Source organism: Panicum hallii, chromosome 1 (assembly GCF_002211085.1).
Source record: "Panicum hallii strain FIL2 chromosome 1, PHallii_v3.1, whole genome shotgun sequence".
In the NCBI taxonomy this organism is placed as follows: Eukaryota; Viridiplantae; Streptophyta; class Magnoliopsida; order Poales; family Poaceae; genus Panicum; species Panicum hallii.
Window position 1 is genome coordinate 57,915,084 of NC_038042.1, and position 27,903 is coordinate 57,942,986.

Sequence of the window (27,903 nt, forward strand, 5' to 3'; positions counted from 1 at the left end):
CCCCCGTAGGCTGTAACCTCTCTCTATCACTCTTCCCGGATCCTTTGTGGTCACCAGGTCACACTATTATTGTCCACCTCGGAATTTGTCATGCTTTAGTTTGGCGGCTACTCGTTCAAATAATTTTCCCAAAATATTGTTGAAATCAATTCCAAATCCTTTAACAAAAAATAGCAAAATTGGCCCTTAATTAAACCCGCGAAAGGAAGAAAAATACTACAAAAATCTCACTGTCCAGCTAGAAATTAGCGGTCAGCAGCATGCCAACCACTGCCCCCGGGCTTCTTCGATTTTTGTTGCACTGGCAGAGTGCCACCTGCATCTGCATGCAGCGTATCAATGCGAAAGCAGAGACCACGTGAACAACATGTACTAGGCCAGCACCCTTTTTTTTTAGTGCAGCACTTTTCTTTTATGATCGCCATTGACATTACCATTTGGGCCATCAATTGGCAAGCTGAGCCCAACAGCTAACTGTGGGGGCTATGCCTCTTGCATTCCTCAAACAGCTTGAGGCCAGATTTTGTGGCAGCAAAAGCCCAGGCTAAAGTTTATGCTCATAACATAGCATAAGATTTGGTAGATTCTCAGGTCAGACTGCAGATTTTAGCCATGGCAACAAAACTGTTAACGCACATGTCTGATGATTCAGCTCTCTATCAAACTCCAATGATAGCTAATTACACTGAAGCCAACAGAACTGAGGTATCAAACTCTGATTTCAGGCCCCCTGTACCAAAGAAAACTCTTACCAATAGAGATGAGACCTCACCCTCTCTTTGCAATCTAAAAGGAATTTTTGTTCTATAAGGCTATTTCAGAGCCCATCAGGCTAAAGTGATGCTTCTGGTTAGTCATCAGTGCACTGCCCCAGTCTCAACACAGGCAAGGCACTCGGTAGGCTCAGCGAGGCCGTAAATAGACTCAATGCACCTGCTGTGAAATGCATGGTGGCATGCCAGAACTGCAACAACTGGAGGAGCATTTGCATCACGGCCAGCATCCCCTTGTGGCCGGAAAGCGACATCAAGCTTGCAGAGCTGGCACCTCGTTCCCAATGGTTCAACTGGTGGCGCCTCATCAGTCTCAAACAGAGCTGAAATTGCAACAGGAGGGAAGTTATAGAGGTGAAGACATACAATCACCAACAGTTTCTGCTACAGTGCTGAAAAACATGAGGAGAGTTTCTGCTACAGTTTCGGTTCAAGGGATAGAACTTTACCTGGCCCTTTGATGTAGAGCTGATGTTGTTGCTGTTGCTGCTGGTGCTGTGAACTACCCAATTTATATTGCTGTAGCAGCCGCTCTTGCTGCTTGATTACAAGTGCCCTCGCGTAAGCAGGGTTCGACAGAAGACTGGAAGTGTTTTGTACCTTTCCGATTTCTAATTTCCGTGTAACCAACGGAGCAGTTGCTCCAGCCAACCCACTGACCTGGTTAGGCACTATGGGTACATTGGAAAGCTTCTTTCCATAGTCGGATAGAAGGTTTTGCCTGGGCAATGTAACAACTGTCGCAGCCAACTGATTGACTTGACTCCTTTCATTGGCAATAGTTTGTGTGATGACACTGGAGTTCTTTGCGGTGTCAGGTTGCTGCTGCTGTGCAAGCAACGGAACTGACTGACCGATGTCATTTGTACTAGCAGCAACCACTTTTGCTGGTATACTAGCAAGATTCTTTACAGTTTCAGCTACAGATTTCCCTGTGGGCAGTGGAGTAGCGCTTTGGCCACCCAGGATTCTGATAGTTGATTTCCTTATTGAAGGTGAATCTGAAGGGTCTTTGCATGTTTGCAGCTTCTTCGGAGGAGATGGCATGACTGCCCCATCCAACTGATCACCCTGGCTCATGTTTTCTTCATCTCGGTACTTTTTGCCTGGAATAAGAAAGTTATTAAGGATTTGAATTCAGAAGATGACTATTAAAAATGAGATGATAAAGCATAAGTAAGCACCTATTGGAACATTTAAGTTAGCTTTGGAAGCTGGATGATTGGTCGAATCTTTGACAGCCCGGGAGGAAGCAACTCTGGACCGCTTAGCCGTAGTAAGATTTGCACATTTTCGCTCTTCACTCAGAGCAACAGGCTGAGTAAGAGGCTTCCAACCAGATGAAGTCACTTTATGAGGGGTCCGGGAATTAGTTACAGTCGGCCGTGACGCAGCTGATTGAATGCTAAAAGAAGCATCTGAAATACTTCTACGGGAGCTTGTGCTAGCAGATCCTCCTTCCTTCAAGTCAGGTGAAGCCGCGATAGGAGCAGGCGCACGGGTCATAGAACGAGTAACAGGGCGAAACGACTGATAAGCAGGTGCGCTGCAAGATGGGGTGGAGCGGCCAGCATTGCTGCTCACTGCAAAATGAAAATACAAAGCGAAGTTTAAAAGAATTAGAATACAAGATCAAACAGAATATATTCTTTCAGGTGCACTGTTGTAGCTAATACTACTTGATGAAGTATTGAAGTGATGCGTCACGAATTGCTAAAAACGTGCAGATGCTCCTGTGAAAAGGATTACACTACAGATCAATTCAGTAGAAAAAAAATGCAGTACAATACAAATTGCTAAGTAGGACAGCAAATATAGAGCAGAAGAAATAAACCCATCTTGTGACATCCAAGATCATGAGGAAGGTGCACTTTTAACAACGATCCCACAGAACCAACTTAAAATAATTAATGGAATTGTTGAACCGTTACAAACTGGGGTTAACCAGTAAAGTGGAAATGCCAAACAAACAAAATCAGCATATCTAAGTTCAATACCACAGACCAAATAACTTGATAGAGACTCAATATCAGGCCAAATATCTGGATTGGAAAACTCAATATCAGGCCAAACAATCGGATTTGAAACAATTAAGTGTTTAGAGCACCAGTGTTTTTTTTCTTTCAACTGCACGCTTGCATTTCATTCTCCATCAAATGCAAGAAGGACCAAACAATCCCTAAGCAAGACCACCCAATCCAGTGGGGATCACCTATAAAGAAGCCTACAGCCAATTCCCATTCCCATGGGACAGATGGCATTCCACTGCAAATAAACGACCCGATATCTACTGATTCTCACAAAGGAACTAACCATCTAATCGGAAATTCGATTCTAGTGTATTCCCCAATCCAAAGAACCCAAGTCAAGAAACTCGTGCCCAGCTATACAGAATTCGGGTGCAAAACATAGCCATCCCAGCAACAACGCTGCCCTGAATCCCTGATGTTTCTGAAAGCGAGAAACAGCTAAAGAAAACCCTATCATCCCAGACCGATGTGCCAATAACACTAGGATTCCCCGGGCAAAAACAGGGGTTAACTGCATATTCCACGATGATAATTTCCACGCGTGTTCTCGCTGTCAGATCCAGGAAACATGTTGATTCGATCAAGAATCCCATCAACGATCCGTACACCGCACACGCAACTAAGCCAATCAGCCGGGGGCGCACCCAAACGAAACCCCAGGCCAAGAAAACGGCAGTTTCTTGATCAAGCCATCGCATTGCGCCGAGAAGCCAATTCGTCCACCCCGGACCCTAGGAATTCGCAGGTAAAGGATCAAACAGCGCCCCCACCAAGAACCAACCCCGAGAACCCGAAAAACCCCGCGGGACAGGCCGCTCCCTTACCATTCTTGGCGGCGCCGGCGCCGGCCGCCGCCGCGGCCGCCGGGGGATTGGAGGCCCTCGAGGCGCGCGGCATTGGATTGGACGAATCGGCGGACAATCGCGGAGAGAATCGAGGAAGAAGCCCTAGGATTTTGTTTTTCTCTTATTTTTTCCCCTTCTCCCCCTCGGCCCCTCTCTCTCTCTCTCTCTCTCTCTCTCTGCGCGAGGGGAGAGGAAGGGAGCGGAGGGCTGCCTCTTTTCCTCTCTCGCGGCTCGCGCACTAGGCTCGCGCAGGGAGGAAGGGGAGAAGCTGACAGGGGTTGGAGGGTGTCGGGTTATATAGGCTTCGGGCGTGAGGCGTACGCGGTGGCCCCACGGCTCAGGTGCCGATCGGGCCTGTTCGCCGCACCTGGGTTGTATTCCGGTGGGGTAGGGCCCAGCTGGAGGTGGCACGAGGTGTTGCGTCTCCGTTCGTTCAGCCCAAACCTCTCTGTCTCGACGAATTTCGACCTAACAACAGTCTGTCTGTGTACGTATGTAGGTCACATCTCACGTGCAACAATACTAAGGATGAAGCCCAAAAGGTGATTACCAATGGATGAGTACGTTTGACCTTTCTCCTTCCCTAGTATTTCTATGCAAATCGATGGTGGCATTCTTTAGTACCCTATGCCAGTCTTGTTTAATGCATATGCAAGATGTTGACGATAGATCAGTGATGGTTCCTTATTAGTAAAATGAAAACTATAAATCATACAACAAAAATTCATGAAAAGTCCAAAATATAGTACCTCCATGTCGGTGTATTTGCTTGAACACTTCTGACACAACTAATTAGTCCAAATTAGTTAAAAAAAAAGGAGTGGTGACGAGTAGGTTGGGGGGCTAAGAAAAATGTGACTCATCGCACATGTAGTAATAGTCACTCAAACATTAGCTTAAGAATATGTTGCTTGACTAAATCAAACAAACAACATTTTGCACTATGGCGTGTCGCTCCAATTTCTGTGCTATCTCTAAAGAATTTAGGTGACAAGGAAAACAAAGTTAGAAGAATGAGAGGGAAGAGGAGGAGGAGGGGGTGGGGGACTGGAGGTTGATATGCAATCCACCAGCACGACTAATAAAGGTAGTAAATGATTTAAAAATTTAAAGTAATTAATTTAAACGTGAGGCTTAAAAAAGCCAGACTTATATTTTATAAATTTTAAGCTAAAATAATTAAATATCGAGTCAGATTGTAAAGGGGCATTTAGCGTCATTGATCCATTAGACTGTCTATCTGTAAGTGCACCTAAATCCAAAATAGATCTCTGACAAAAGTACACATCTATTTTACATGCCAGAAGAGGCACAACCTAAATCCCAGTATCCTCTTCTCTAAAGATCTGTTTGCATAAATGATTCTCTTATTATTGGAGAAGATAAGAAATGGGTATTGAACCATTTATCTATGCAAACATGGAATGGAACTTGCATTTTGAGTATCATTATCAGAGATAGTATCGGCCCTTTACCATTTGCCCATACCGTGTGTCGCGGCCTCACGAGCAAGGCAGTCTGTCCAAGCTTTGTGCAGAATGGCCCAAGACAATCGTCAGGCCCAAAGGCTCATGTCCAAGACGGGCCTAGCAGAATCTGCTGAATCACGCGGCGTGGAAACGGGCCGCTCAAGTAGCCCAGACGAGTGCAGAGACAGAGCCCAGCCCGTGACGCGCCTCCGTCTCCGCGCGCAACCGTCGAGCCGACGCGGGGGACGGGCAAGGCGGCGTCTGGTGGTATGGATGCGCCACCGTGTCGGCGACTTCGCCCTGATCCGCGCGGGGGACGGGACTAGTTAGTCCAACCTCCGACGAGGACTATGCGGCCGCGAGGAGGGTACAGGTGAGGGTGAGGCCGTGAGACGCTGCTGCATTGGTTGGTTCGGTTTGAAGGGTGTGGGGGTGTGAAGTTCGTCTCGCGCGGGGATTCAGGGTTCGGGAGTGAGTCGAATTGAATTCGTTCTCTTGATGGCGCCATGGAGGATGATTTGGGTTCTGCCGTGCAGTTTAGGTGATCTGGGTATTTGGGTTCCACTTCCACCGTGTAGGGCTGTAGGCTGATTTGGCGCCGTCGCTTTCGGCTTCACTCCGTATGTTCCGTCGCTGATGTCATTTGCAGCAGTTTATTCAGGCTAATCGAAGAGTCAGCGTGGGGGAGCGGCAGCTTGCAGGGAGGTGTAATTCAATCTCCTAGCAGGGGACTGATTGAAGAGGGAGTGAGGCAGATTTGGCGATTTCCTTATCAAATTCTCTAGTTGTATAATATCAGCTGAATATTCAAGTGCTTAGGTGCCTTTCTCTCTGTTGAATCATGACATGAGGCCCGTATTACTTAGGCATGTTAGTGACAATTATCATGTCTCGAGTGTACAAACAATCGAGCTTACTACTCATCAAGTAGACGTGTCCCACAGCTGCCCTTTTTGCTGGTTATAACTTATTCCTAACGCTAGTAACTTTGATGTCTTTCAGGCTGTCATGGGATTCAAGAGTATAAGTGGGATACAAAAGTTTGCTTTATGATAAGGCAGGTAATCACAGATCATGGACTATAGCAGGCATGTAGAATGGTGGTCTTTCCAAAGATTTTGCTTTCAATGTAGCTATTTCCCAGTGACCACAAACCGTTGCATTTTACTAAGTAACGATTTGCCTTGCCAGTGGTGGGTAAAGGTTGAGTAAGAGGCTTCTTCAAGTGTCAACTACAAGACTTCACTGACGAACTGGCAAGCTCCTCCCAGATCACTGTTCTTGAAAGAAACTAAGTACACATACCCACATGCACTAGTTTGTTGGAATAGCAAAAGGTTTCAGGTCTCCATTATTGCCTATCTGGCTGTTCATGATATCACATAACAATGTTTTAGATGCTATGCTAATGATTGCGTGGGTACCCAGTAACATAGTCCATAACTCCTGCGATCTTTCTTTTTTGAAAAGATGGTAATCGTCCTAGAAATCTATAGCAAGCTGTATTAAAGAAAGACATGTTTAAGCAGATAATGTTTACATTTTAAACAGCCCTGCAGCATCTTGTGTTGAATAAACTTACTCTCAATTCATTTTGTTTCTATAATACAGTCCATTTAGCCTTCTTTGCTCAAGTGGCATCAGGCTTGACAGTCAAGAAGCTCTTACTTTATCTTCTCCATTTGTGAAGGGAAAAAGGTGTGGGAAAAGGTGGTAACTAAACTAATGTCAGATAACTTCGTCTCAGCTGCTCTTCTCATACTTTAGTTTGTTATTTGATTGATTTGTTCATTGGAAGCCATAAAAATCTCATTACCAGTTAGTTTCTCAGTTTCCTAGATAATGATCATCTGTTCTTTCAGACTGGACTGTGACCAGTTACTCAAGTTCTTCAGGTTCTCTCCTGAAATCTCTTCACCTTTACTTGCCATTTCTTAATGTTATGGTCCCAGTTACATTTCCATTTTTTGCAGGAGATGGTCCCAATTGGAGCATCTCCAAGAGCCTTTCTAAAATCTACTCTCTAAATCATCATTTAGAGAGTCATTTGAGTAAAAGTTATTTTCTATATCTTTGTACTTTCCAACAACTTTTCTATATCTTGTGCGTAGTCTAGAGAGTCATTCTCGCTCTCCATCTTTGGCTAGCGAGAAATCTGGAATAGAAGATGTCTGTATTTAGATATCCAATTGAAGAGGATGTTGGGGGTATTTTTTCACCAAAATCTCTATTCCTGTAAACTAGGAAAGAGTCTCTTGGAGATGCTCTTACATGGTTCCGTTAGACACACTGAAGCCATCCAGATATGCTATTAAATACTGCTATTTCTAGCTTTAAATTGTACCATACCTGTTAAATCTTCAGGTAGGCAGAGCATGTTATCAAAGGATCCTGTTACAGACAACTCACATTTGAGATATTTCTGTAAGGTGGTTTACAAAGGTGAAGTTTATTGTCTCTGATTTTCTTCTGTTATGGATTTTCAGGAGCAATATGGTCCTTTTATTTTTAATATTTTTAGTTTTAGCTTCTGCATTCAATTAGTCATACCAACGATATGCCCATAACTAGTTTCACTCTTGTTTCAGCCTTCTTTCCTGATTTATTAACCTTCTGATGTAGATGCCGCTGTCTGTAACATTGATGATAGTGAGCCAAGGTGTCGGGCACATTTGATACTAGCGTTCAAGCTGACGTATGTTAGATGTCATCATTATACAGCAGCCAGTAAGTCGATGTATGAGTCATTTGTATCTGCTGGGCCACCTTTATACCTGAGATACCCTGCTCTTTTTTTTCGTGTACAGCCAGGAGCTCCACTTTGGCAGTCAGCTTTCTTCCACTCCTGAAACAGTTAGTCTGCAGGCCATGCGCGTTGCGTTCTGCCTGCTGGAGTCCTCATCCAATCAGTGAATGCACTAAACCCACAAGCGATGGAATCTGCGAAGCAAGGTCATGCACATCTTGTTGGATGAAGTTACTACAGCCTTCAAGCTATGGAATCTGTGTAAGCAAGACCATGCACATAGCTTGTTAGCTGTGTAAGCCACTGATGATTCTGCTGATTTAAACATTGTTAGCAACAGGAGTGGATCTCTTGGACGATGACGATGCACCTAACTTGTTACTATCTCGGTCTATGTTGATTGCTGGTGAGTTGCCACTGCTGCCATGCCATCCGTCCACTACGGGCCACCGTCTCTCGTGGGGTTCATGGGGACTTTCCATTGACATCTTGCAGCCGCTGCTCTTTTTAGCTGGCCTGAACTGTCCACCGTCCCAGTCCGGCAGTCCCCTCCAATTACAACTGCTTTGCACTCTGCTCGCCCACTGACGAGGTGCGTACAATCCTCTGCTGCTTTCTGTTTTCCCTTTCGCTTTATGTACCTGGATTGGAAGAGCAAGCAAACCCAGTCGCGGCAAGCATTCCCGGTATGTGTATGTAGTGTAGCCTGGTGTGGTGGTGACGCGGCAACAGCTTGCCAAGATATTCACTTGCTAGGTTTGCACGCAAGCCTGTGCTTGTGGACGCTAGTGCTGATTTGGTGCTAGAGCATAAAGGCTGCTGTGGAAACTTAATCGTGTAAGGTCACTAGGTTGGTTGTGGTGATATTATCTGGCTATCATTGAGATTGGGTAAGGCCGTTTAGTGTGCTAGATTAGGAGCACTCCTTTGACAACTCGTCAGAAAACTATACTTGATCGATATTTGTATTCAATGCAATGGGTTATTTATCGCCGTGCAGATCCTATTATAGAAATGAGACTTGTTTAGAATTGAGCATATGTCCAAGCTCAAATCTGACAATAGAAGATGGTAAGCACCAGAATCACAGACAGTGCAGCTAAAAGTTAGATCACATTAATAAATTTTAGTAGTATATGGGCAGTGATCTAAAATGTAAAAACATAAGAGGTTCATCTTTAAGTGAAAAGAGGTTGTAAATCGAGTGAAGAACCCACTGGGGCAAAATATGTTGGGAATGGAGTGTTTGTCATTGACATTATGTTCTCTTTTCTCCCCAACAGCAACACACTGGTACAATTGCAGTAGGTGGGGTGGTCGCAGCTTCTGCTGCTGGGGCGCCGTGCCGTGCCGTTGCTTCGACGGCGTTCCTCTAATCACTCATCACACTCGCTCAATCAATCCCAATGGTAATTCATCTCTTCGAGCAGCAATTTACATTTTTATGGGAAAAAAGGGAAATCACGACATGATTTCATTAGCGCACCGGTGGACAAGGAGCAATCAAGGAAAAGTAAAGGGGAAAGAAAGGGGGAGGTGGAAAGTGCAAATTGTACCTCTGATTGGTTAATTCCCGGCTTTTTTGTTTTTATTTAACCTCCGATTGGCTAACTTTTCCATTTATTACCGTTTTGTTTACAGAAAAAGAATTCTTCATATTACCCCACTCCTCTCCTACGCGGAAACAAAAGCTCCTCCCCGTTGCTTTCTCGGGGAACCGCGAGACCCGTCGTGGCTGGCTGTGGCAATTCGCCCCCCCCCCCCCCCCCCCCCCCCCGCGTCCTCGCGCTCCCTCCCCAGCAGCTGCTCGATCGCTTCCTCCAGCCTTCCCGACCCCCAAATCGGAGGGCGAGCTGCGGCGGCGGCGTGCCGCGGGTTCTCCGGCGCCGAGGAGGTCAGAGGTCAGGATCGTGTCGCTCCTCTTTAATTTTTGGTTTCTGGGCGGCGGCATTTGTCGCTGCCGCGCGGAATCGTTTCCAGGGATCGAAGCTGCTTTTGTTTCGATCGCTTGTCGGGACGGTTGGAATCGGCGAAAGCTCGCGGGATGCTGTGCCGTTTCCCTGGACGCATGTCGTGTCCGGTGCGGCACCAGAGCTCGAGAAGAAAACCGTCGATTTTTTCTCCACTTTCTCCACCCATCGATCTCCCAATTCCGACCACCTGGGGCGCACCGATTGTTGTTGCTTGCCTTTGGAATCTTCCAACCGCCGAATTCTTTTTCGTCCGTCTTCTATAGAGTTTCCGACTTTGGCCTTAGAACCTGGGAGCAAAATGCTCAAATGCTACTGGCTGCCTGCGTTGAAAAATTCGGCGAGCTGATGTTGAATTTGCGTCACATTTTTTTTTTCCATTTCGCCCAGCGGCGGCGGCGGCGACGAGACGAGGCCCCGCCATCTGCCGCTTCCTGGCTAGCCGTTGGAGTCGCACCAACGGGCACATTCCCTCCTGGCCAGGGGTCGGCCGCTTCGACGGAGGTAAACGTAAAAAATAATGATGCCTTTTTTACCTCTCCCATCTTTTTTTTACCACCAAGAAAAGCTCTTTCTCTCCCAGTTGCATTTGTTTATGCTCGCTACAAGAGCAGGCAACCACAAGCGCGACGGTACTTTTAATGGGAGACTTGCATGTACTAATCATGATAATTAAGCCCCTGGTTAGTCGGCCTCGTCCCTAACCGCGGTGGCCTGGGCGACTGGGCACCCCACCCCCCATTTCATCTGCTTCCCGTCCACCCCCCCACCCCCCCCCCCACAATCTCTGGCAGCTTGGCTTCGCCATTACTTGGCTTGCAGGAGCTGGCCGTGGAGTTCCCGTGAGGTGGAGACCAAGCCATGACTGGCTCGCTCGCCCCTACCCGCACCCGAAAGAGACGCTTCAATTCCTGGGCATAAATAGGAAAAAGGAGGAATTCGAGAAAATCACCACCCCTCCCTCCCTTTCTTTTCTCCTCTCCACCTACCGAATCCCGTTGCCGGGGTCCTCGATCTGGTTCGTTTGCTGCGTGATTCCGAGCCCCCTGAATGGTCTTGTTTTGCGAGATGGTTTGTGTATGTGTGCTGACATTGGATTGCTGCTCGTGTTGTTGCTGTGTTGGCAGGTTGGACGGGTGGTAGATTGGTGGTGGCTCCGTGGCGCTATCAATGCGGGTGGATTTGAGTCCTGCCGGTGGGTGTGCGGATGGACGCCTGCGAAATCCAGGCACCAGGAGCAGTGCTGCTGCCGAAATCTGAGCTGCCGGCGGAGAAGAATTATGCTAATGGCCAAACTGATGCCGCGGTGAAGCGCAGGGTAGCCGCGATGCCAGCAGCGGCGCCTACTACTCCGCGGAGGCACCCGTCGCCGAATGCCGGTCGGGCGTCGTCCCCGACGTCGGCTGGGTCACAGGCGAAGAGGTCTCAGTCCACCGAACGGCGGCCGGCCACTCCGTCGAGGCCGTCTTCCGGCGGGTCGCGGCCGACTACCCCGTCCAGGATCTCTGCCCCGACGTCGCCATCGTCTGCGCCTTCCAGCCCGTCGTCCTCATCGTCCAGCTCGTCGACGCCGGTGCGTGATACCGTTTCAGAAACGCAAAGTGCTCCGAGGAAGTTGTCTGGTAGCCGGGCTCCTGATGGGTTGTGGCCGTCAATGCGGAGTCTGTCTTCTTCTTTCCAGCTCGAATCAAAGGGGAAAAGGATCACTAGCAGCTCTTCTGCAGATCAGGCCAAGATGAGGGATGCAGCTCCAGCTGATAGGAAGAGGAACCCGTCGAGAGGGAGAGCTAACCCTGAGCAATCGGAGAATCCACATGCCAAGGTGATTGATCACCATCGCTGGCCTGCTATGATGGGGGGCAGGGTGTCTGCAATCGCAATGTCTAAGAGCATGGATCTCACTGATAAGATTAGTAGGTCTGCTCTTCCATCAGTTCCATCACGAGGGGTTTCACCAAAGAGAACAACAATGTCCTCTGCTGCAAATGCACTGTCAAGAAGTAATGATCTTGCTGATAAAATTGACCGCTTGGTCTCTTCGTCAGTGTCATCACGAGGGGGTTCACCAAGAAGATCAGCTGCTCTTAGTGGTGCAAATGATGTGTCCAAAAGCATCAGTGTTGGTAAAGATCTCAAACCTGCATCCGTGACAATTTCATCAAGAAGGGCGTCACCAATAAGAACAGCTGCATCAGAGAGCATGGATCTTACTGAAAATGATAACAGCACACTCTCCTCATCAGTTTCATCACCCAGCATTTCACCAAGTGCGTCGGTATCAAGTGTGTCTAATGCTGCATCGCAGACTACTACAAAATCATCTGAGAGACTAAATGGACCCATTACGAACCCGTCTTCATCAAGAGGACTTTCACCTAGAAGAACAACTTCTGGTGGCATTGGTACTCTATCGAAAAGTGTTGATTTCCCTGAAAAAGATAGGAGACCAGCTTCATCAAGAGGGACTTTACCAAGAAGGCAACTCACTTCTGATGGTGTTAATGATATTGTGAGAAATATGGATTTCGCTGAAAAGGACAGCAGAGTAGTCAGCTCGTCAATTCCATCTCGAGGGGTTTCTCCAAGGAGAAGACTTGCCTCTGATGGTGTCGATGCTATATTAAGGAGCACAGATTTTTCTGGAAAGGATAACAGACCATCCACCTCATCTTCTGCATCACGTGGGATTTCTCCACGAAGAAGGCTTGCTTCTGATGGCATCAGTGCTGTAACCAAAGGCATGGACTTTGCTGATAACCCTAACAGACCATCAGCTTCTTCAGCAGCATCACGGGGGATTTCACCAAGACCTCAATTAGCCTCTGATGGAGTTGCCACTGTATCAACACCCTCAGATCTTGCTGATAGACATGATAGACCATCAACGTCGTATGCAGCATCACGAGGTATGTCACCACGACGCAGGCTTGCATCTGATGCCAGCAATGCCACTTCAGAAAGAATCAACTTCACTGAAAAGGATTCTGGAACTGTATCCTCTTCAGTTGCACATAGAGGGGTCTCAACATTAAGACGGCTTTCCTCTCATGGTGTTGAAACTATGTCAAAGAGTATGGATGTTGTTGAGAAAGATACCAGACCTACCACCTCCTCAGCTGCATTACGAGGGTTTTCACCAAGAAGACGACTTGCCTCAGATGGTGTCAATGTGATCTCGAAGAACATGGATCTTGTTGAAAACAGTAACAAACCTGTCACCATGTCAGCTGCAGCACGAGGGGTTTCACCAAGAAGACGGCTCGCCTCAGATGGTGTCAATCTGATCTCAAAGAACATGGACCTTTTTGAAAACAGTAACAAACCTTTCACCATGTCAGCTGCAGCACGAGGGGTTTCACCAAGAAGACGGCTCGCCTCAGATGGTGTCAATGTGATATCAAAGAGCTTTGATCTTGTTGAAAATAGTAATAAACCCGTCACGGTGGCAGCTGCAGCACGAGGGGTTTCACCAAGAAGATGGCTCGCCTCTGATGGTATAGAATCTATATCAAAGAGCACAGACTTTGCTGAAAAAAGTATCAGACCTTCAACCCCATCAATGGCATCACGAGGGGTTTCGCCAAGAAAGCGGCTGACCTCTGATGGTGTCAATGCTATATTGAAGAGCACAGAATTTGCTGATAAAAACTGTAGACCATCTTCCTCATCAGCTGCTTTACGAGGGGTTTCTCCCAGAAGCAGATCTGCCTCAAATGCCATATCAACAGGCATGAATTTTGCTGAAAAAGACAGCACACCATCCACCTCATCGAGTGCATCATGTCAGACTCTGCAGAACAGTAGGCTTCAATCTGATGGTGTTAATACCCTATCAAAAGATGTGGAAATCTCATCAACTGTATCTGACTGCACTTCAGACAGTAAACACGATGACACTGATGCTCTAGTAAAAGGCATAGATGTCACTGAGAAAATTACTGTGCCAATGCAAGATGGTGGTGATGGCGATGATCCAGGAAGGATGGATTCTACTGACATAGGTGCAGGTGCAGTCTCGTCATCCATTGCATCTCAGGACAGATCACCGAGCAGACCTGTTATTGATGACGTTAAGAATACATCAGAGAATGTTGATGCAGCTCAAAAGGGTACCAGAGCAATCTCAGTGAAGATTCCATCTCGAGGTGCTTCTCCAAGAAGGCGACTTGCATCCGATTGCATTGATACTATATCTAAAAGCATGGATTTTACTGAGAAAGATAAGAAACCTATGGCAGTGTCAGTTCCATTACGTGGAATGTCACCAAGAAGAACAGCAAGATCTGACAGTGCTAATGTAATGTCAAAGAGTATGGATTTTGCTGATAAATGTAATGGACCAATATCTTCGATGGTTCCTTCACGAGTGGTTTGTACAAGAAGAGTGCTAGGACCTGATGGTGCTAATGCAATGTCAAGAAGCATGGATCTAACTGATAAAATCAGACAGCAAATCTCTTCAACTGTGCAATCATCCAGAGCTTCACCAAGGAAAATGCCTCTTGCTTATAACAGAGTAAAAGTCCCTGAAGTTTTGTCAGGTGATGTTGAGAGCCCTGCTTCTATTGATGGAAGTGAAAGTCAAGAGGAGAATGCCAGTTCAAGTCCAGATGCTCCTTCAAATAATTCAGAAAAATTTACACCTCCAAAGCGGTTAGCTAGGACATCGTCTTCACCATCTCGTGTTCTAATACGCCCTTCGTCACCATCCAATGCTTCATCAACATCATCATTTGCCTCTAGGAGATTACCAAGCCCATCAAGGACTAGACCCTCAACACCTGTCTCACCATGTAGTTCTGCCAGATCTGATTCGGCCTCTTCTATTCTTAGCTACATTGGTGATGCTACACGAGGGAAGAAGAGCCCAGCACACATGGAAGATGCCCATCAGTTGCGTCTCCTGCATAATAGGAACTTACAATGGCGTTTTACCAATGCTTATGTTGATGAAATGCTATCAATTCAGAAAATGAGTGCTGAGGTAAATTCCATATCATTACTTCTTCCCAAGATTACTGATAGTATTGGTGCTAAACTTTCCATTCACCTTGGATTTAAATTTTCCCATATCCTGTTAGGTTGTTGGAAGTTTAAAAAAAGCAATAATAGTGTTTGTATATAATCAACCTCTTTTAATTTTTCACTCTGTTGGGGGGAATGCAATGAGTGTTTCGTGCAAACCCTAGATCTTCTGATGATGTGGTACCTCATTCTAATATGTGTAAAGCTTTCTTTATAAACCCAAGATACTTTTATTCTTTATTAACCTCATTCTAGTATGTGGTCAAGCCGTAAACAATATGAGTTACTTTATTACTTTATTTATTTATTTGAGGCAGACTAATGCCATTTTTTTTCTAAACACAAGACTTTATTACCCTCATTCTAGTATGTGGTCAAGCCGTAAATAACACTGAGTTTATTTCTTACTTTATTTATTCATTTGAAGCAGACTATGCTGTACAGTGTGTGGGATGCTAACTCAAGGATGTGTGACTCTATGGTTATGAAAAGGAGCTATGTACAAAGACTACGGCAGGAGGTCAAATTGGGGGTAGTATTGAAGGAGCAAGTAAGATCTTTTTTCTTTTTGCATTTATATGTGTGTGGTTCATGTTATCTGGGCAGAATTAGATCTATTTGATCATCATGATCATGCATGCACTTTTGGATTTGATGGTTACATTAAGGCAGTCAACCTGAATGCAGAAGGATACACAGAATAACTCAAGATGCAATGTTGTATTTGAAAGATGACTTAAGTAATTCCATCCAACCACCTCTTCGGAAAATATAAGAGAACAAACATAAAATTTCCTTACCATATTTTTTTAGTTTAGATATGTTGTTTCCCAAAGATGTTTTTCTTTGTTTGTGGAAATACCTTCCTTACAAGTGAGCTACCAGCACTTTTTGGACTCCTATGTGCCAATATGTTCAGTAGATCTTCTCGAACCAATTTGCCGGACAGCCTTTTGTTTTTCATAAAAATGCATTTACTAATTTGTGCTATCTTATTGTCAAACCTTGATTGTTGCATCTTTTATTATCATGATGTAGATGGATTACCTCGACAACTGGGCAGCACTGCAAACAGAGCATTCTTCTTCTTTATCCAGCGCAACTGAAGCTCTTAAAGCAAGCACATTGCGTCTTCCAGTTTCAGGAGGAGCTAAGGTGTCAAGAATTCTCTTTTTAAAAAGACAAAATAAAAGTAAAAAAATAGATCTCATGAAGTTCTCTCAAAATTTGAGCAAATACTTAGAAATCATGACTCCTGGGAAAACTGCAAGTTATTACATGCTAATTAACTTCTCAGCTTCTCACTAAGAACTACTTTTTACTGTTTTAGCAAATGTGAAACTGATGGTTATTGTGCTGTTATGTTATTTCTTGCAGGCCGATGTACTTACTGTTAAGAATGCTGTCAGTTCAGCAGTTGACATCATGCAAGCAATGGGGTCATCCATTTGCCATTTGCTATCAAAGGTTAGTTTGAAAGGTCCTTTTACTTCTACCTTCTACATCTATAGTGCATAACACCTCTAGCGTCATCCTGGTGGTTGTGATTGTGATTTATAGTTTGATACACTGTGTAGACTTGTTTATAAATTGCCAATACCTATTGTGGATATTAGACATTCACGGCTAGGAACAATGATCTTCAGGTCTAACCATTGATTTGTGATCTGCAGTTACAGGGTACCCACACTCTGGTTACAGAACTTTCAGCTGTTGCTGCTAAAGAAAGTACCTTACTTAATGAGTACAGAGAACTCTTGGCAACAGCAGCAGCACTACAGGTACAATCTTGGTTTTTATTTTCTGTCATTTTCAGTTCTTTTGTTTTGGGGAGCTTAGCGGTACAAAAAACAAAAAGGGTCAGCCATTTAAATAGTAATAAGTACCTGTGTACATTATCATGTGATATGGAAAAAAATGTTCTGTAAATATAATTTTGCTAGTGACTCGGTAAAACATAATCGTGGTATGAAGCCTTTCCACTTCGGCTCGAAACAATATTTTTCTTTTAAAATGAAATAATACTGTGGCCGAGTCCCTGGCAATATTTTCATCTGATCTGGGTGCACTACAATAAACGTTACCCTATTTCAGGGCATCCTCTATCTTTTCTTAATGCCTGTTGAGCAGATAATTGCATCTGTCTACTATTTCGTTGCCATGTAAAAGAAATATAACAAATGATTCTTTTTCTTGCATCTGGCAATCAACATGTTTAGGATATGTTTAGAATGCAGGAATATGACATAAGTGCCATGAGAAGCAGTTCAGCTTTGTGAGAATATACATGTTTGTTTTTCTGAGTGAACAATTCTGAAAACCATAGTCCTACTGTTTTTCGACGTGTCCTCCAGTAGACAGTGATCATGACTCGGATTCTTCTGAATTCCAAGCATCAAGCTGCAATCATAATATATGACTATACAAAAAAGAAACAGTGTGGTTTGATGCTCGGTTTGAATTAATATTCATCTTCCTCTGAGCAGGTTCAAGAGTCCAGCCTAAGGACACAGCTCATACAACAAACAGAGTGAACAGGTTAAGGTCCTGTATGTCTAACTAGGAAGATAGAGGTAAACACTATTCATTAGTTTCAGTAACTGTACGGTGCATATGTGTATCTTTGATGTCATTTTCCTTTTCCTTTCCCCCTTCCTTTTTTCACATATTAGCTAGCCCCATATTTTATTTCATTCCTGCTCCCCCGTGTTCTTTTCTTTTTGTACTACTTACATGGAAGAGAAGTCAAGCAACACGAAATCATGGATTTACTCCATGATGAGGCTGCCAATGTGGTCTTTATGCATGTCAATGTGCGAAAAACTGAAAGCTTGTTGTAATTTGTAAAGTTAGCTGTTATCTGTCCTTCCATGTAATGCCTTTAGATGTTCCTTAGATTGCCATCATCTAGGAATTAGAGACTTCAGTAAAAAAAAACAGATACTGCTGAAAGCAGATACTTACTGCTGGTTCCCAATCGAAGCAAGGGGCGACCATAACTTCTAACCTAGCACTATAGAGTATATGACAGGTTTACGATACCGATTTCATTGCTAACACTTGTAAGTACTACATGTCCTGTCAGAAGAATACTATATTTTGTTCTTCTCTACTCACTCTGATGGTGTTTTTGCCATTGCTTTCATGTGCATGTGCTATGCTATGCCGCTGGACATGCAGAGAGTGAGACTTGTGGTCGCCTTCAGTGCATGGGTGAATCGTGCGTTGCATGAACCCTGATCCTGATAGCTGAACATAATCTGGTCCCCAGAGAACGGACTGGTAACAGGCCTGACGGCATCATGGCGCATTGCTTAGGTTGATGGCTAGCTCCTGCCACTAATTTTCTGCCGCCCTTTAGAGGTGTGAGGCGCATGATGGTAGCAGCGCATTTCCCCCATTTCTTTTATTTCTGCGCTGCGAGGACATCTTCATCTTTTGACTTTGGGCCATATATTATGCCATTGGTCATACCTTCGATGCAGCCATCATTCAGAGTGACTTTTGTTGCGTGTTTGTGGCGCTGCCACTTTCAGTTGATTATGATCAGCGTTGGAGGTATCCTATGACTTCGTTGAGGAAACGAAGACATGTGTTTGCTTTAATGTATTGACCTCCCAGAACCAGAAATGCCTGCGCTAGCGCTAGCACCTCTAGGAGTGTAGGCTGAAGTTGCTTCTGCCCGTCCAGACTCCCATCTGAAAGTCGCGCGACCCAGGCAGGCTGGAACGCCTCTCCGCCAGGGACAAAATGGATTTTGCTCAGCCCCAGTGGTTTTATTATGCGGTGAAAAACACGTTCATATTATCACTTCTTATACAGAGAACTCATGAGCAGCACATTCTCTCTTACACGCGATCTTCTCTACAACAACTGGAAATGACGAGGCAAAATCAAAATCATGTGCCAAGCACACCGTCCCGGACGATTTTCATAGTAAAATGCTTCTCCTATCACTACTGGTGTCGCTTTCAATATTTAATTGTGCGAAGCAAAGTGATTGGTAGCTCTCAAAGTGTCATCCTCCAGATCTGAGATGGTGGCAGGCTCCTCCAGGTTCTTTATGGACATCATCAAGCCCCTATTCTGTCAGATCGCCTAGGCGCCCAACCGAATGCTTGTGGAGATGATGTCAGACAGATATAATTGTTGTACAACTGCACCAGCCTTGTATTTACAAGAACTGCACCAATAGAGCAGCTGTACCTGCATGATACTAGAATGTATATGTACTCAGGAAAACAAGAAGTACACAATATGAATCAAAGATGGTATTATCTTGAAGTGCATGATACCTTGTTCAATTTGAGCAAGCGCCCTTGGCCTTTACAGTTCAATCAAACATTTGCCGAGACTTCTGCCTCAGGCTCCTTACTTTCCTCCAGTTGCTCTGTCAGAGGTTCATCATCACTGTCTGATTGGTCGTTCTTTTCTTTTGCAGTATCCTTTCTGTTCAACTCATCCTGCTCTTTCTGTATCGCTATCTTATTGGGAACAAGAACCAGATATATATTCCTCTCTACAAAATTTTTACTTTCTTCCGTCGCTAGCTGAAATATGAAGAAATTTAAAGCTTGCAACTAGATGAATGTGTTTATTGAGGAAAATAAACGAAAAACAGCTTTAGGACCAGATTACCTCACCAACATCATTTTGGAATCTTCTCAGGAGTTCAATAGCTTCTTTTTTATACAAGTTTTCCCGCCCTTTCAAGTTCACGATTATCTTAACCTGAAAAAAGCAATGTTAAACAATAAGCCACACTAGAAAACACACTTGCGCACACATAATGAAAATTATCACCTTGTCGCCTGCTTTAAGAAACTTTCTTGCAGCTTTAAGCCTCACACTGTAATCATGGACGTCAATGTTGTATCTGGCAGGCAAATACATGCAGGATTAAAAAACACCTACAGTTACAAACAGTTACAAGCATACATCTGTGGTAATTTAGGTGCCTTCTGATGCCACAGACAAATCAATAAATTATTACTCCAAAATTTTGTCAATACATCACATGAAAAGGTCATGATAACTCCAATAAATATATCTATGAAATTTTGCATTTCCAATATGTCCAATAATCAAACCAGCTCCAGGCCTCCAGCAAAGACTGCCCCAGTAGTTGAGTTTTTACGCATTAGAAGGTACCTCAGCTATGCAAGGTGGAAGTAAAACAAGAATTATCCTTCTTGGCTAATTAAGAAGTTCCATAAAAAGCAGCAGTTCAGACATAAGCTTGAATAATTAATGTATTTGAAACAAAAAGTAATGCTGACATGTTCTTACCCCATTTTCAACTCCTTCAAGCCCATGCGTTTTGCTGCAGGGAATAAACACAATTAAACATCAAAATTCAATGCATTTGAATTGTTACCAATAAAGGCTGTAGAAAAACTTAAGCTTTAGAAGATTACCAACAGATCTTTTCTGCTGAATCTTTTTCTTCTTCTGCTGTTCATACTTGTGTTTTCTGTACAAAACCAACAAAAATGCATTCATATGATCCTAAAATGAGAAATCTGAATCAGAAAATCGATGTGACTGTACAAATAAAATTGTCTGAAAACATTCAAATTATAGGTTGGTGTGACATTAATTGCAACATACTTGTAATCTCTCTCCTCAAAGAGTCGAAGTACTGGGGGATCTCCATCTAATGATAATATTGCCTGAAATAAGGAAATGTCAGCAATCCTAATTGGTCTAGATTGCTGCACTAATAAAGAGTGCCATCTAACGAATATCTTGCTTAAGGTAAGCATATGTCCTGTTAATGAAGGTAGCTTGCAAAGTTAGTGCATGCGCCTGCAGAGATTGCACAGAGCAGTGTATGAAAAGGTACCATGTATACTCCAGTAGCCGGTGTTAGGGCTAGAGTTTTAGACATTGCGAATTGCTACAGTCATCATTGTGTTACACTAAAGTGTTTTTCTAATTTAGAAGCCCATGTAGACTGCTCTACTATTCAAGCTTAGTAGTGAACAGTCCTCAGTAGGGATGCAATATACATATCTCTTGGGTCACTGGTTCGACCCAAGATTTGGTAAAATGAACTACAATGGAATGCCATATTGCCACATAATTAATTTAGGGGAGAGAAAAGAACTAAAATGGCAAGTCAGCATAATTAGCTAGTCGTTCCAAAAAGACACCATTGGTACCCACAGTTCCTCTTTGTATAGCTTTATGCTGAAATGTATGCTTTTGGACGAAATGAATAAGTATAAACGGCTGAGGTAAGTAGTGTACCAGTATAAGGTCATTGTCCTCTGCAATTTGAACTGCCTCGTTTACAGATACCACGCCAACCTGTAGGCGAAGAATGAAGTGGAACAGACAGATTAATAGATAATTAAATCGAAAATCAGTGAAGCTGCAGAATTAGATATGAGCATTGATTACCATTCTTTTCTGTTCATCCAAGAGCCTTACAGTTGAGGACCTAACAAAGAGAAGCATCTCAAAACGTGAATAGGGCGAGACGAACACGGTAGCATGTAAACTTATACTGACGACTTCACAAAATTGAAGGCACACGAGATGTACTCGATTCGTTCAATGTCAAGGGCGGGGTCGGAGTCGGGGTCGGGCCCGCGGTCCCTCCTTCCCCACCCGCCGCCTCCGAGCGCCTCCTCATCCTCCTCCTCCTCGCTATCGTACGAGGACGAGTACCGCGCGACCACGACGAACCTCGCCCGCGCCCACGGCCTGGCCGGGAACCGCGCCGACGAGGAGGGGCCCGGTGCGTGGGAGACGGAGCCGGGCCTGTAAGGTGCGCGGGACACGGCCGGCGCGAAGGCGAAGCCTGCGGCGACGCCGACCATGGCCGACGGCGGTGGTCGGGGGCGGGTGGCCGCGGGCACGGCGGCCTTATCTGCTTCGAGGGCTTTTGCCGCGAGAAGCGAAGGAAACGAGTGGAGTGGAGGGGATGTGGTGGAGTTTTGGGCGAGTCGACGTGGAAATGGGTACCCCTTGTATGGGCCGTGTTCTTACCTCTAACGGGCCTGAGTGGTGAGTCCATTTAAGTATTGGGCTGGAAGGTCATCGACTGACTGGTTAAGTATTGGGCTGGAAGGTCATGGACTGGACTAAGTGGTTATGTCTCTCTTCCTCTTGGCTCAGCCCTGGATTATGGGCCGAGAGTTGTCGCGTCAATCTGTGACGGCGAAATTTAATCATAAGCGCTCGCGCTGAGTCGTTGAACTAATGACCTCGACATCGCAGCGAGGTAGGTACATATGGGGACACTGGACAGTCTGAAATCCTGAAAGGAAACCGTCTGTCTGAGATACCGTCGGAGCCGTGATAGAAGAGCAATGCACGACCATGTCCCATCGCTCTGCGCACCATTAGATATTACTCGCTTATTTTAATATTATTAGTCATTTTAGCTTTTTATATATAAAATTTTTATTATGTATCTATAAATTTTATCATATATTTAGATATAATCTATATCTAGGTGCAAAGACTATATATCTAGGAATACCAAAACACCAATAATCAAGAACGGTTAAGGATGGTTTTTGTGCTGGCACACCTAATCACTCAACGTACATCTATGTAGATTGTGATTGGTAGGGTGCATTAGGGGCTAGTCAGGCTTGCATTGTGCAGGCCGGTTTGTTTGGATGGGGTGAATTAGGGCCCTTAGCTAAGGATGAGTTTTGCGCTGGCACACCTGATTACTCAACGTAACGTACGTCTATATAGCTAACGTGTCTTACGGGCTATACGCGTGATGGGCACGAACCACAAAGCAATTGAAAACAACGTGAAGGAAGCGTACGCGCTGTCTTATCTCAACGGCGATGCACGGTGTTCGGTGTTTGCCATCTAGAAAACTAATACTCCCTCTATTTCAAAATGTAGATCGTTTTGGTAAATCTAGATGTATAGATTTTGCAACGCATCTAGATATGCATTGTGCATAGATCCATAATAAAAATTATATATCTAAATTTACTAAAACGATCTACAATTTGAAATGGAGAGAGCAGCGGTTGCTATCGTACTCGTCGTAGTTGGTGACACGGTGTGGTACAACACGAGGACAGACTGGTGGACATGGTGTGGTGAACTCATCCCATACTTCCCGCTCCAGGAGTACGCCAAAGGGAGTAGGTAGGAGTAGATGAACAGAAAATCGAAATAAACTGTCAGCAGATCTACCACGCTGCCAGGCAAAAGGTTCGCTCGTTCAGTCCTTTTCAAACTTTTGATTTGAAAACAAGAAGGTTGATGGTTCGTGTTTGCTAGGAAACCATTAGCATTTTGCATTGGTTTCATGTCACGTCAGTACGTCACCCCGCGGGAGAGTTTCAGGCGTCCCGGCGTGTTGTCCCCCACGCCAATGTGGTTGTACCCTGAAAGGCACATGGTTTTGTCGCATTTTTGCCGCTGCAATCATCTCAAGGAGCTCGTTCTTCTGGTATAGTCCGATAGCTATTGAATGTGCATATGCATCACCCCATCTGCATCTAATAAAACCCTAAGTTTAAGATGGCTCGGACGAGAAATTAATAGATCGGGTGATATAGTGATCGATTGTGAAGGTGATTGCGCCAATGGCGCTTTACACGTAGCCACCGTTGACACGAATGACCTGCCCGTTGATCCACCCGGCGGCGTCCGTGCACAGGAAGCCCACCACCGGCGCCACGTCGTCCGGCTCGCCGATCCGCCCCATGGGGCACTCGCGCGCCACGGCCGCAACGCGCTCCTCCGACTTGCCGGCGTAGAACATGGGCGTGGCGACGGGCCCCGGCGCGACGCTGTTGGCCGTGATCCCCGTCCCGGCGAGCTCCTTGGCCAGCACCTTGGTCATCGCCTCCACGGCCGCCTTGGTCGCCACGTACGCGCCGTACCCCGGGCGCAGCGACCCCACGTTGGAGGACGAGAAGGTGACGATGCGCCCCGCGCCGCCGCGCGTCAGCCGCCGCGCCGCCTCGCGGCAGCACAGGAAGGCGCCGCGCGCGTTCACGCCGAACGCGCGGTCCCACTGCTCCGGCATGGTGTCGGCGATGGAAGGGTACGCCGCGTCCTGCACCCCCGCGGCGGCCACCAGGACGTGCAGGTCGGGCCCGAACGCCGCCTGCGCCGCGTCGAACAGGCGCGCTACCTGCGCCGGGTCGGACACGTCCGCGCCCACCGCGACGGCGCGCGGCGCCCCGGACCCCGAGTTGAGCGCCGCGACGAGCTGCTCCGCGGGGGCCGGGTCGCCGATGTAGCCGACCACGACGCGGGCGCCGAGGGACGCCAGGTGCGCAGTGACCGCGGCGCCGATGCCCCCGGAGCCTCCCGTCACGATGGCCACCCGGCCTCGGAGCGGCTCGGGAGGTGTCGCTGCTGGGTGCTGCGAGCCGTTGCTCGTTGCCATCACGTTCCAACAAGTGCTTGGAATGGATGTGTGCTGGAGCTGGGTGCCCTTTTTATAAACAGAAGATGCAAGCAAGCGGATGAAGCAAATCGCCTTCAAGTTGATGCATTATATGAACGAATCCCTTTAACGGGAAGGGAAACAAAAAGCTGGGGCTCGTGTTACTTTTGATTCTGGTCGCGGTCCAACACTCGCAGCCCGTGAGCTACGGCCGGCTGCACAGGGCCTTGCTGCAGGCCGGAGAGGAACTCAATGAGACACAAGAGGCCGCAACTGGCTTGCCGATGCAAGGGATTAGGAGGCGGCGCGGTCCTGGAGGAATCGATTTTGGGATTTTGCATCCCGCGCTCAAGTCAATATTTGATGTGGGTCCTAGAATATCTACACGCTGCAGCGCAGTAAGTCGATGCTTTTTTTTTTCTTCTTGCGGGGTCCAATATTTTTTCTGGATTCACTCCATATTGTGGAAGGCCTAGGACAGCCGAGTTTCACATGCATCTTTTATTTTATCGTCAAATATTGTAGGAGCTCATCCAGAAAATATACGAAGAGGAGGCTGTTGTTCATTCTTTCTTTGAAAAAAATAAAGAGGGAGCTTAAAAAGATATGCATTAATCTTGAAGCAGGTAGGGAGGTTTGATCCTCCTAGCCCCCCTTAAAATTCGCCTCTGTGACGCAGTAGCAACTAGCGCTGCGTGGAGCGTACACAAGATGCCAATACAAACTACCAGTACAAAATACAGAAATGCAATGCACGGAAAAGTAAGTTCCAGCACATACGGGAATGCGTAGCAGCACAGGGCGCAGCAGCGATATAGGCAGGCTCCTCCAGGCGAGCACGAAGCGCTGCTCGTCTGCTACTTGAGCTCCTCGTAGAGCAGCTTCTTGAACCGGGCCAAGCTCTTGGGCTCCATGGCCACGACAACGTCGAGCCGTCCGTCGCCGTCCGGCCCGGGGACGAGGTACACGAGGCCGCTGAACTGGAGGCACGCCCGGCTCATGAACGCCGGCCGGCCCCAGCCGAAGTCCGCGTCGTAGATCTGTAGCCCCTGCCAGCTTATCACCCACAGGTCGGTCTCCGGCATGACCCACTCGCCCTTGCGCAGCCCCGCCGCGTCGCTCACCACCTGGTCCAGGTAGTCCACCAGCGACCGGATGTACTCGTCGTCCAGCCGGGCGGTGGCGCCGGAGATCCTGTCCGCGGCGGCGTCCAGAGGCTCCGAGACCACGTCGCCCACCTTGGCCACCGTCGACGCGCGGAAGATGGCGTTGCCGAGGTACCCGTCCGGCAGCGGCGGGCGGACGCGGGAGCGCGCGTCGGCGGTCATGTACAGGCGGGTGTCCTCCGTCGCCGCGAGGCCTCGAGCCTTGCACGCGCACCGCCAAACGTGGGCAACCAAGGCCTTGAACGTGGAGAGCTTCTTGCCGCCCTTGAGCGCGTCGATCTGGGCCTTGGACACGGGCAGGATGGCGGAGTCGAACGGGACCTTGGCCGCCTTCGTCGAACCGCCTCCGCGCCGGGAGTACTCGGCGTGGTCGAAGCGCACGGCGGGAGGGGAGCGCGCGCGGAGGAGCGTGCGGTCCAGCCACGGGCGCGGCGCGGCCTCGCCGACGCCTCTCGCGATGGCGGCCCACGTGTTCACGAAGTCCAGCGCCGCGAGGCCGTCCGCCGCCGTGTGGTGGATCGCCGCGCCGACGCACACGCCGCCGCACTTAAAGAACGTCACCTGCATAGGCGGCGCACGCACGCGTCAGCACTGCAGCATACGACCCAATACATGCTCCACTTGCACGCGGCGCGGAGGCGTGACCTGGAACATGGCCAGAATGCCGGCGCGGTCGTCGCCGCCGTCGGCCGAGGGGACAAGCATCCGCCGCAGCTCGTCCGACGGGACGAAGCCGCCGAGGTCTTGGAGCGTAGCGTCGGCGCGGGCGGTGACGAAGAGCACGCCGTCGCCGGTACAGTGGATCTCCGGGCGGCCAGCGCCGTCCCGCGCGAGCCGGCCGGCGAGGGGGTAGAAGGGGACGAGCGCCTTGGACAGGGCGGCCTTGAGGACGTCCGGCGAGAAGAAGGCCGGGCCGGGGCTGGGCCGGTACACGTAGACGGTGGGCGTGTGGCTCCTGGCCACGAGGAGGTCGAGGTTGGAGAGCCACACTCCATGCTTGGGCGTCGCCGCCTCGCCGGGCGTCACCATGCAGGACTCGAGGATCTCCACCGCCATTTCTTCTAGGAGAGCTAGGTGGATCGATGGGCTGAGGGGCTAAGTTTGCAGCTCGATCAGTTGTCTGTCGGGGCCTCCGGGTGTTCTTATTCACAAATGTGTCGTAACTCATAAATCGAGAGGATTTCATCACTAGGGACATGCATCCACTGTTCATTATCCGAGTTGTTGCCTACCCACCGTGCCACCATATATCCCGATCTTATGTTCATGGATGCAAGGAGATCGACGCTATTGCGTCCAAGATTTTGCTGTGGCGATTCATCTCAATTCTCAAGAAACAACGCTCGATCAGTTGTCCACCACTGCAAGAGGGTAGCAGAGGAGGCCTTTTCGAAGAAGAAGAAGAAGAAGAAGAAAAAAATTTGTAAAGTTTATACTTAGATGTTCAACATTTATAGGATGACGTGGCATTTTTTAGCGGCTGTCTGGATGTGACAATTGTCTCTTATACCGTGTCATTTGCTCTTTAAAAATAACAGAATAAAACACTCAATTGAGATTAGCCTCATGTGTTTGATGTAGATCTCCGCTGTTACAATCTGTGCCCACTTCATCGATGGTGTGGGGGATCAACCTCTTTTTTCACAGACTGTGATAGTTTGTATTATAACTATGAATTTAGAGCAAGTTTTGTCATGGTTAACCAAGTTTTGGTAGATGTGTTATTGTAGTCATAACTGAGGCAAAATTCTTATCTGTGAGCTTCATCCTCCCCAGGGGCGGAGCTAGAGGGTGGACAGGGTGGGCCATGAAATTTGGCCAAGGTCATTTACTCCTCAATTTTTACTCTTGTTCACACTATTTCCATTAGTTCGTTACCCTGCTGGATCAATCGTATGTTTCTGCGCTATAGCTCTGGTGTATATATTTTTGATTTGATCATATTGCATATGATAAATCAAAAACTTGTATATTGGCATGTTACATATATGGTGTTAAAATAGAAAAAAAAGGGGTTAAGTTGGACCACCCTAATCTCAGCGACTCAGAGGTTGTAATAACAATAGTAAGCTAACGCTTCTTCCAAGTGCAATGAAGGCTGTGAGCTTAGGCCACATGATCACCCATAGAAGTATAGAACCACCTGATCGAATTGCGTGTGGGATAAAATTGGATACTTTACGTACCCCGACACCTAAGTATAGCAAGTAAAGGATAATAATAGAAATTCTGAACGAGTCTCTGCAGTACCAGAGAGGAACTACTTCCGAACTCCGATCCATGGGTCAGGCGTTCCCGTCAAGATGGGTCCGCCGGTCGTCTTATTCACGTGCCCTTTAGCCAGGACGTGTCACATGATCCTGTCCTGTTGTTTGATTGATTTCTGAATACCACGTGACTAGTATCTTGTGATGATTCAGGCTACGCTGTTGGAGCAGCTGTACTGCGCTGTAGTTTCTGTGGCTCAAAATCGAACAGATCATAGAGGAGGGAGCGC

At 46.9% G+C, this 27,903-nt stretch overlaps 5 protein-coding genes and 1 long non-coding RNA gene across 8 annotated transcripts; 2 read left to right on the forward strand and 4 right to left on the reverse strand.

The window, feature by feature from the left end:
- Positions 1 to 550: 550 nt before the first annotated feature.
- LOC112872605 (putative GPI-anchored protein pfl2) lies at positions 551 to 3,895 on the reverse strand. Its single transcript, XM_025935699.1, has 4 exons — positions 3,628 to 3,895; positions 1,958 to 2,356; positions 1,223 to 1,879; positions 551 to 1,096 (listed from the first exon to the last, which is right to left on the reverse strand). The coding sequence occupies exons 1-4, from the start codon at positions 3,698 to 3,700 to the stop codon at positions 858 to 860; spliced, it is 1,368 nt and encodes a 455-aa protein (XP_025791484.1). The 5' UTR covers positions 3,701 to 3,895; the 3' UTR covers positions 551 to 857.
- A 1,430-nt stretch (positions 3,896 to 5,325) lies between these two features.
- Positions 5,326 to 9,640, forward strand: LOC112885555. The gene is made up of 9 exons (XR_003227227.1): positions 5,326 to 5,490; positions 6,120 to 6,178; positions 6,309 to 7,559; positions 7,740 to 7,844; positions 7,925 to 8,124; positions 8,204 to 8,269; positions 8,375 to 8,455; positions 9,147 to 9,272; positions 9,505 to 9,640. It is a non-coding gene; the product is annotated as an uncharacterized LOC112885555 (long non-coding RNA).
- On the forward strand, positions 9,631 to 17,551 carry LOC112885541 (flocculation protein FLO11-like). Of its 2 annotated transcripts, none has more exons than XM_025951140.1 (7): positions 9,631 to 9,764; positions 10,961 to 14,817; positions 15,289 to 15,408; positions 15,897 to 16,013; positions 16,236 to 16,325; positions 16,532 to 16,639; positions 17,345 to 17,551. In XM_025951140.1, exons 2-7 carry the CDS (start codon positions 11,041 to 11,043, stop codon positions 17,390 to 17,392), a joined length of 4,260 nt encoding a protein of 1,419 aa, XP_025806925.1. In that variant the 5' UTR covers positions 9,631 to 9,764; positions 10,961 to 11,040; the 3' UTR covers positions 17,393 to 17,551. The 2 variants fall into 2 exon arrangements, with proteins under 2 accessions (XP_025806925.1, XP_025806929.1); XM_025951144.1 differs by lacking the exon at positions 9,631 to 9,764 and adding an exon at positions 10,647 to 10,851.
- Positions 17,552 to 18,613: 1,062 nt separating this feature from the next.
- On the reverse strand, positions 18,614 to 21,768 carry LOC112876169 (translation initiation factor IF3-4, chloroplastic-like). Of its 2 annotated transcripts, none has more exons than XM_025940229.1 (10): positions 21,408 to 21,768; positions 21,264 to 21,303; positions 21,111 to 21,170; positions 20,469 to 20,530; positions 20,276 to 20,331; positions 20,148 to 20,181; positions 19,662 to 19,734; positions 19,497 to 19,589; positions 19,154 to 19,408; positions 18,614 to 19,064 (listed from the first exon to the last, which is right to left on the reverse strand). In XM_025940229.1, exons 1-9 carry the CDS (start codon positions 21,683 to 21,685, stop codon positions 19,196 to 19,198), a joined length of 909 nt encoding a protein of 302 aa, XP_025796014.1. In that variant the 5' UTR covers positions 21,686 to 21,768; the 3' UTR covers positions 18,614 to 19,064; positions 19,154 to 19,195. The 2 variants fall into 2 exon arrangements, with proteins under 2 accessions (XP_025796014.1, XP_025796005.1); XM_025940220.1 differs by having other exon boundaries at positions 18,614 to 19,074.
- A 1,589-nt stretch (positions 21,769 to 23,357) lies between these two features.
- LOC112900232 (NADPH-dependent aldehyde reductase-like protein, chloroplastic) lies at positions 23,358 to 24,351 on the reverse strand. Its single transcript, XM_025969021.1, has one exon. The coding sequence runs from the start codon at positions 24,238 to 24,240 to the stop codon at positions 23,437 to 23,439; it is 804 nt and encodes a 267-aa protein (XP_025824806.1). The 5' UTR covers positions 24,241 to 24,351; the 3' UTR covers positions 23,358 to 23,436.
- Positions 24,352 to 24,829: 478 nt separating this feature from the next.
- LOC112900212 (putrescine hydroxycinnamoyltransferase 1-like) lies at positions 24,830 to 26,862 on the reverse strand. Its single transcript, XM_025968997.1, has 2 exons — positions 26,052 to 26,862; positions 24,830 to 25,967 (listed from the first exon to the last, which is right to left on the reverse strand). Exons 1-2 carry the CDS (start codon positions 26,460 to 26,462, stop codon positions 25,098 to 25,100), a joined length of 1,281 nt encoding a protein of 426 aa, XP_025824782.1. The 5' UTR covers positions 26,463 to 26,862; the 3' UTR covers positions 24,830 to 25,097.
- Positions 26,863 to 27,903: the final 1,041 nt, after the last annotated feature.

Coding starts and splice junctions, on each gene's coding strand:
- LOC112872605 (XM_025935699.1), bottom strand. CDS start 3,700: ATGCCGCGCGCCTCGAGGGCCTCCAATCCCCCGGCGGCCGCGGCGGCG. Junction 1,880..1,957: donor TAACTTAAATGTTCCAATAG/GTGCTTACTTAT, acceptor TTCTTATTCCAG/GCAAAAAGTACCGAGATGAA. Junction 1,097..1,222: donor GCTCTACATCAAAGGGCCAG/GTAAAGTTCTAT, acceptor TTGCAATTTCAG/CTCTGTTTGAGACTGATGAG.
- LOC112885541 (XM_025951140.1), top strand. CDS start 11,041: ATGGACGCCTGCGAAATCCAGGCACCAGGAGCAGTGCTGCTGCCGAAA. Junction 15,409..15,896: donor GGGTAGTATTGAAGGAGCAA/GTAAGATCTTTT, acceptor ATCATGATGTAG/ATGGATTACCTCGACAACTG. Junction 16,326..16,531: donor TTTGCCATTTGCTATCAAAG/GTTAGTTTGAAA, acceptor TGTGATCTGCAG/TTACAGGGTACCCACACTCT.
- LOC112876169 (XM_025940229.1), bottom strand. CDS start 21,685: ATGGTCGGCGTCGCCGCAGGCTTCGCCTTCGCGCCGGCCGTGTCCCGC. Junction 21,304..21,407: donor CTTGACATTGAACGAATCGA/GTACATCTCGTG, acceptor TCTCTTTGTTAG/GTCCTCAACTGTAAGGCTCT. Junction 19,735..20,147: donor TTGAAGGAGTTGAAAATGGG/GTAAGAACATGT, acceptor TTTGCCTGCCAG/ATACAACATTGACGTCCATG.
- LOC112900232 (XM_025969021.1), bottom strand. CDS start 24,240: ATGGCAACGAGCAACGGCTCGCAGCACCCAGCAGCGACACCTCCCGAG.
- LOC112900212 (XM_025968997.1), bottom strand. CDS start 26,462: ATGGCGGTGGAGATCCTCGAGTCCTGCATGGTGACGCCCGGCGAGGCG. Junction 25,968..26,051: donor GCATTCTGGCCATGTTCCAG/GTCACGCCTCCG, acceptor CCGCCTATGCAG/GTGACGTTCTTTAAGTGCGG.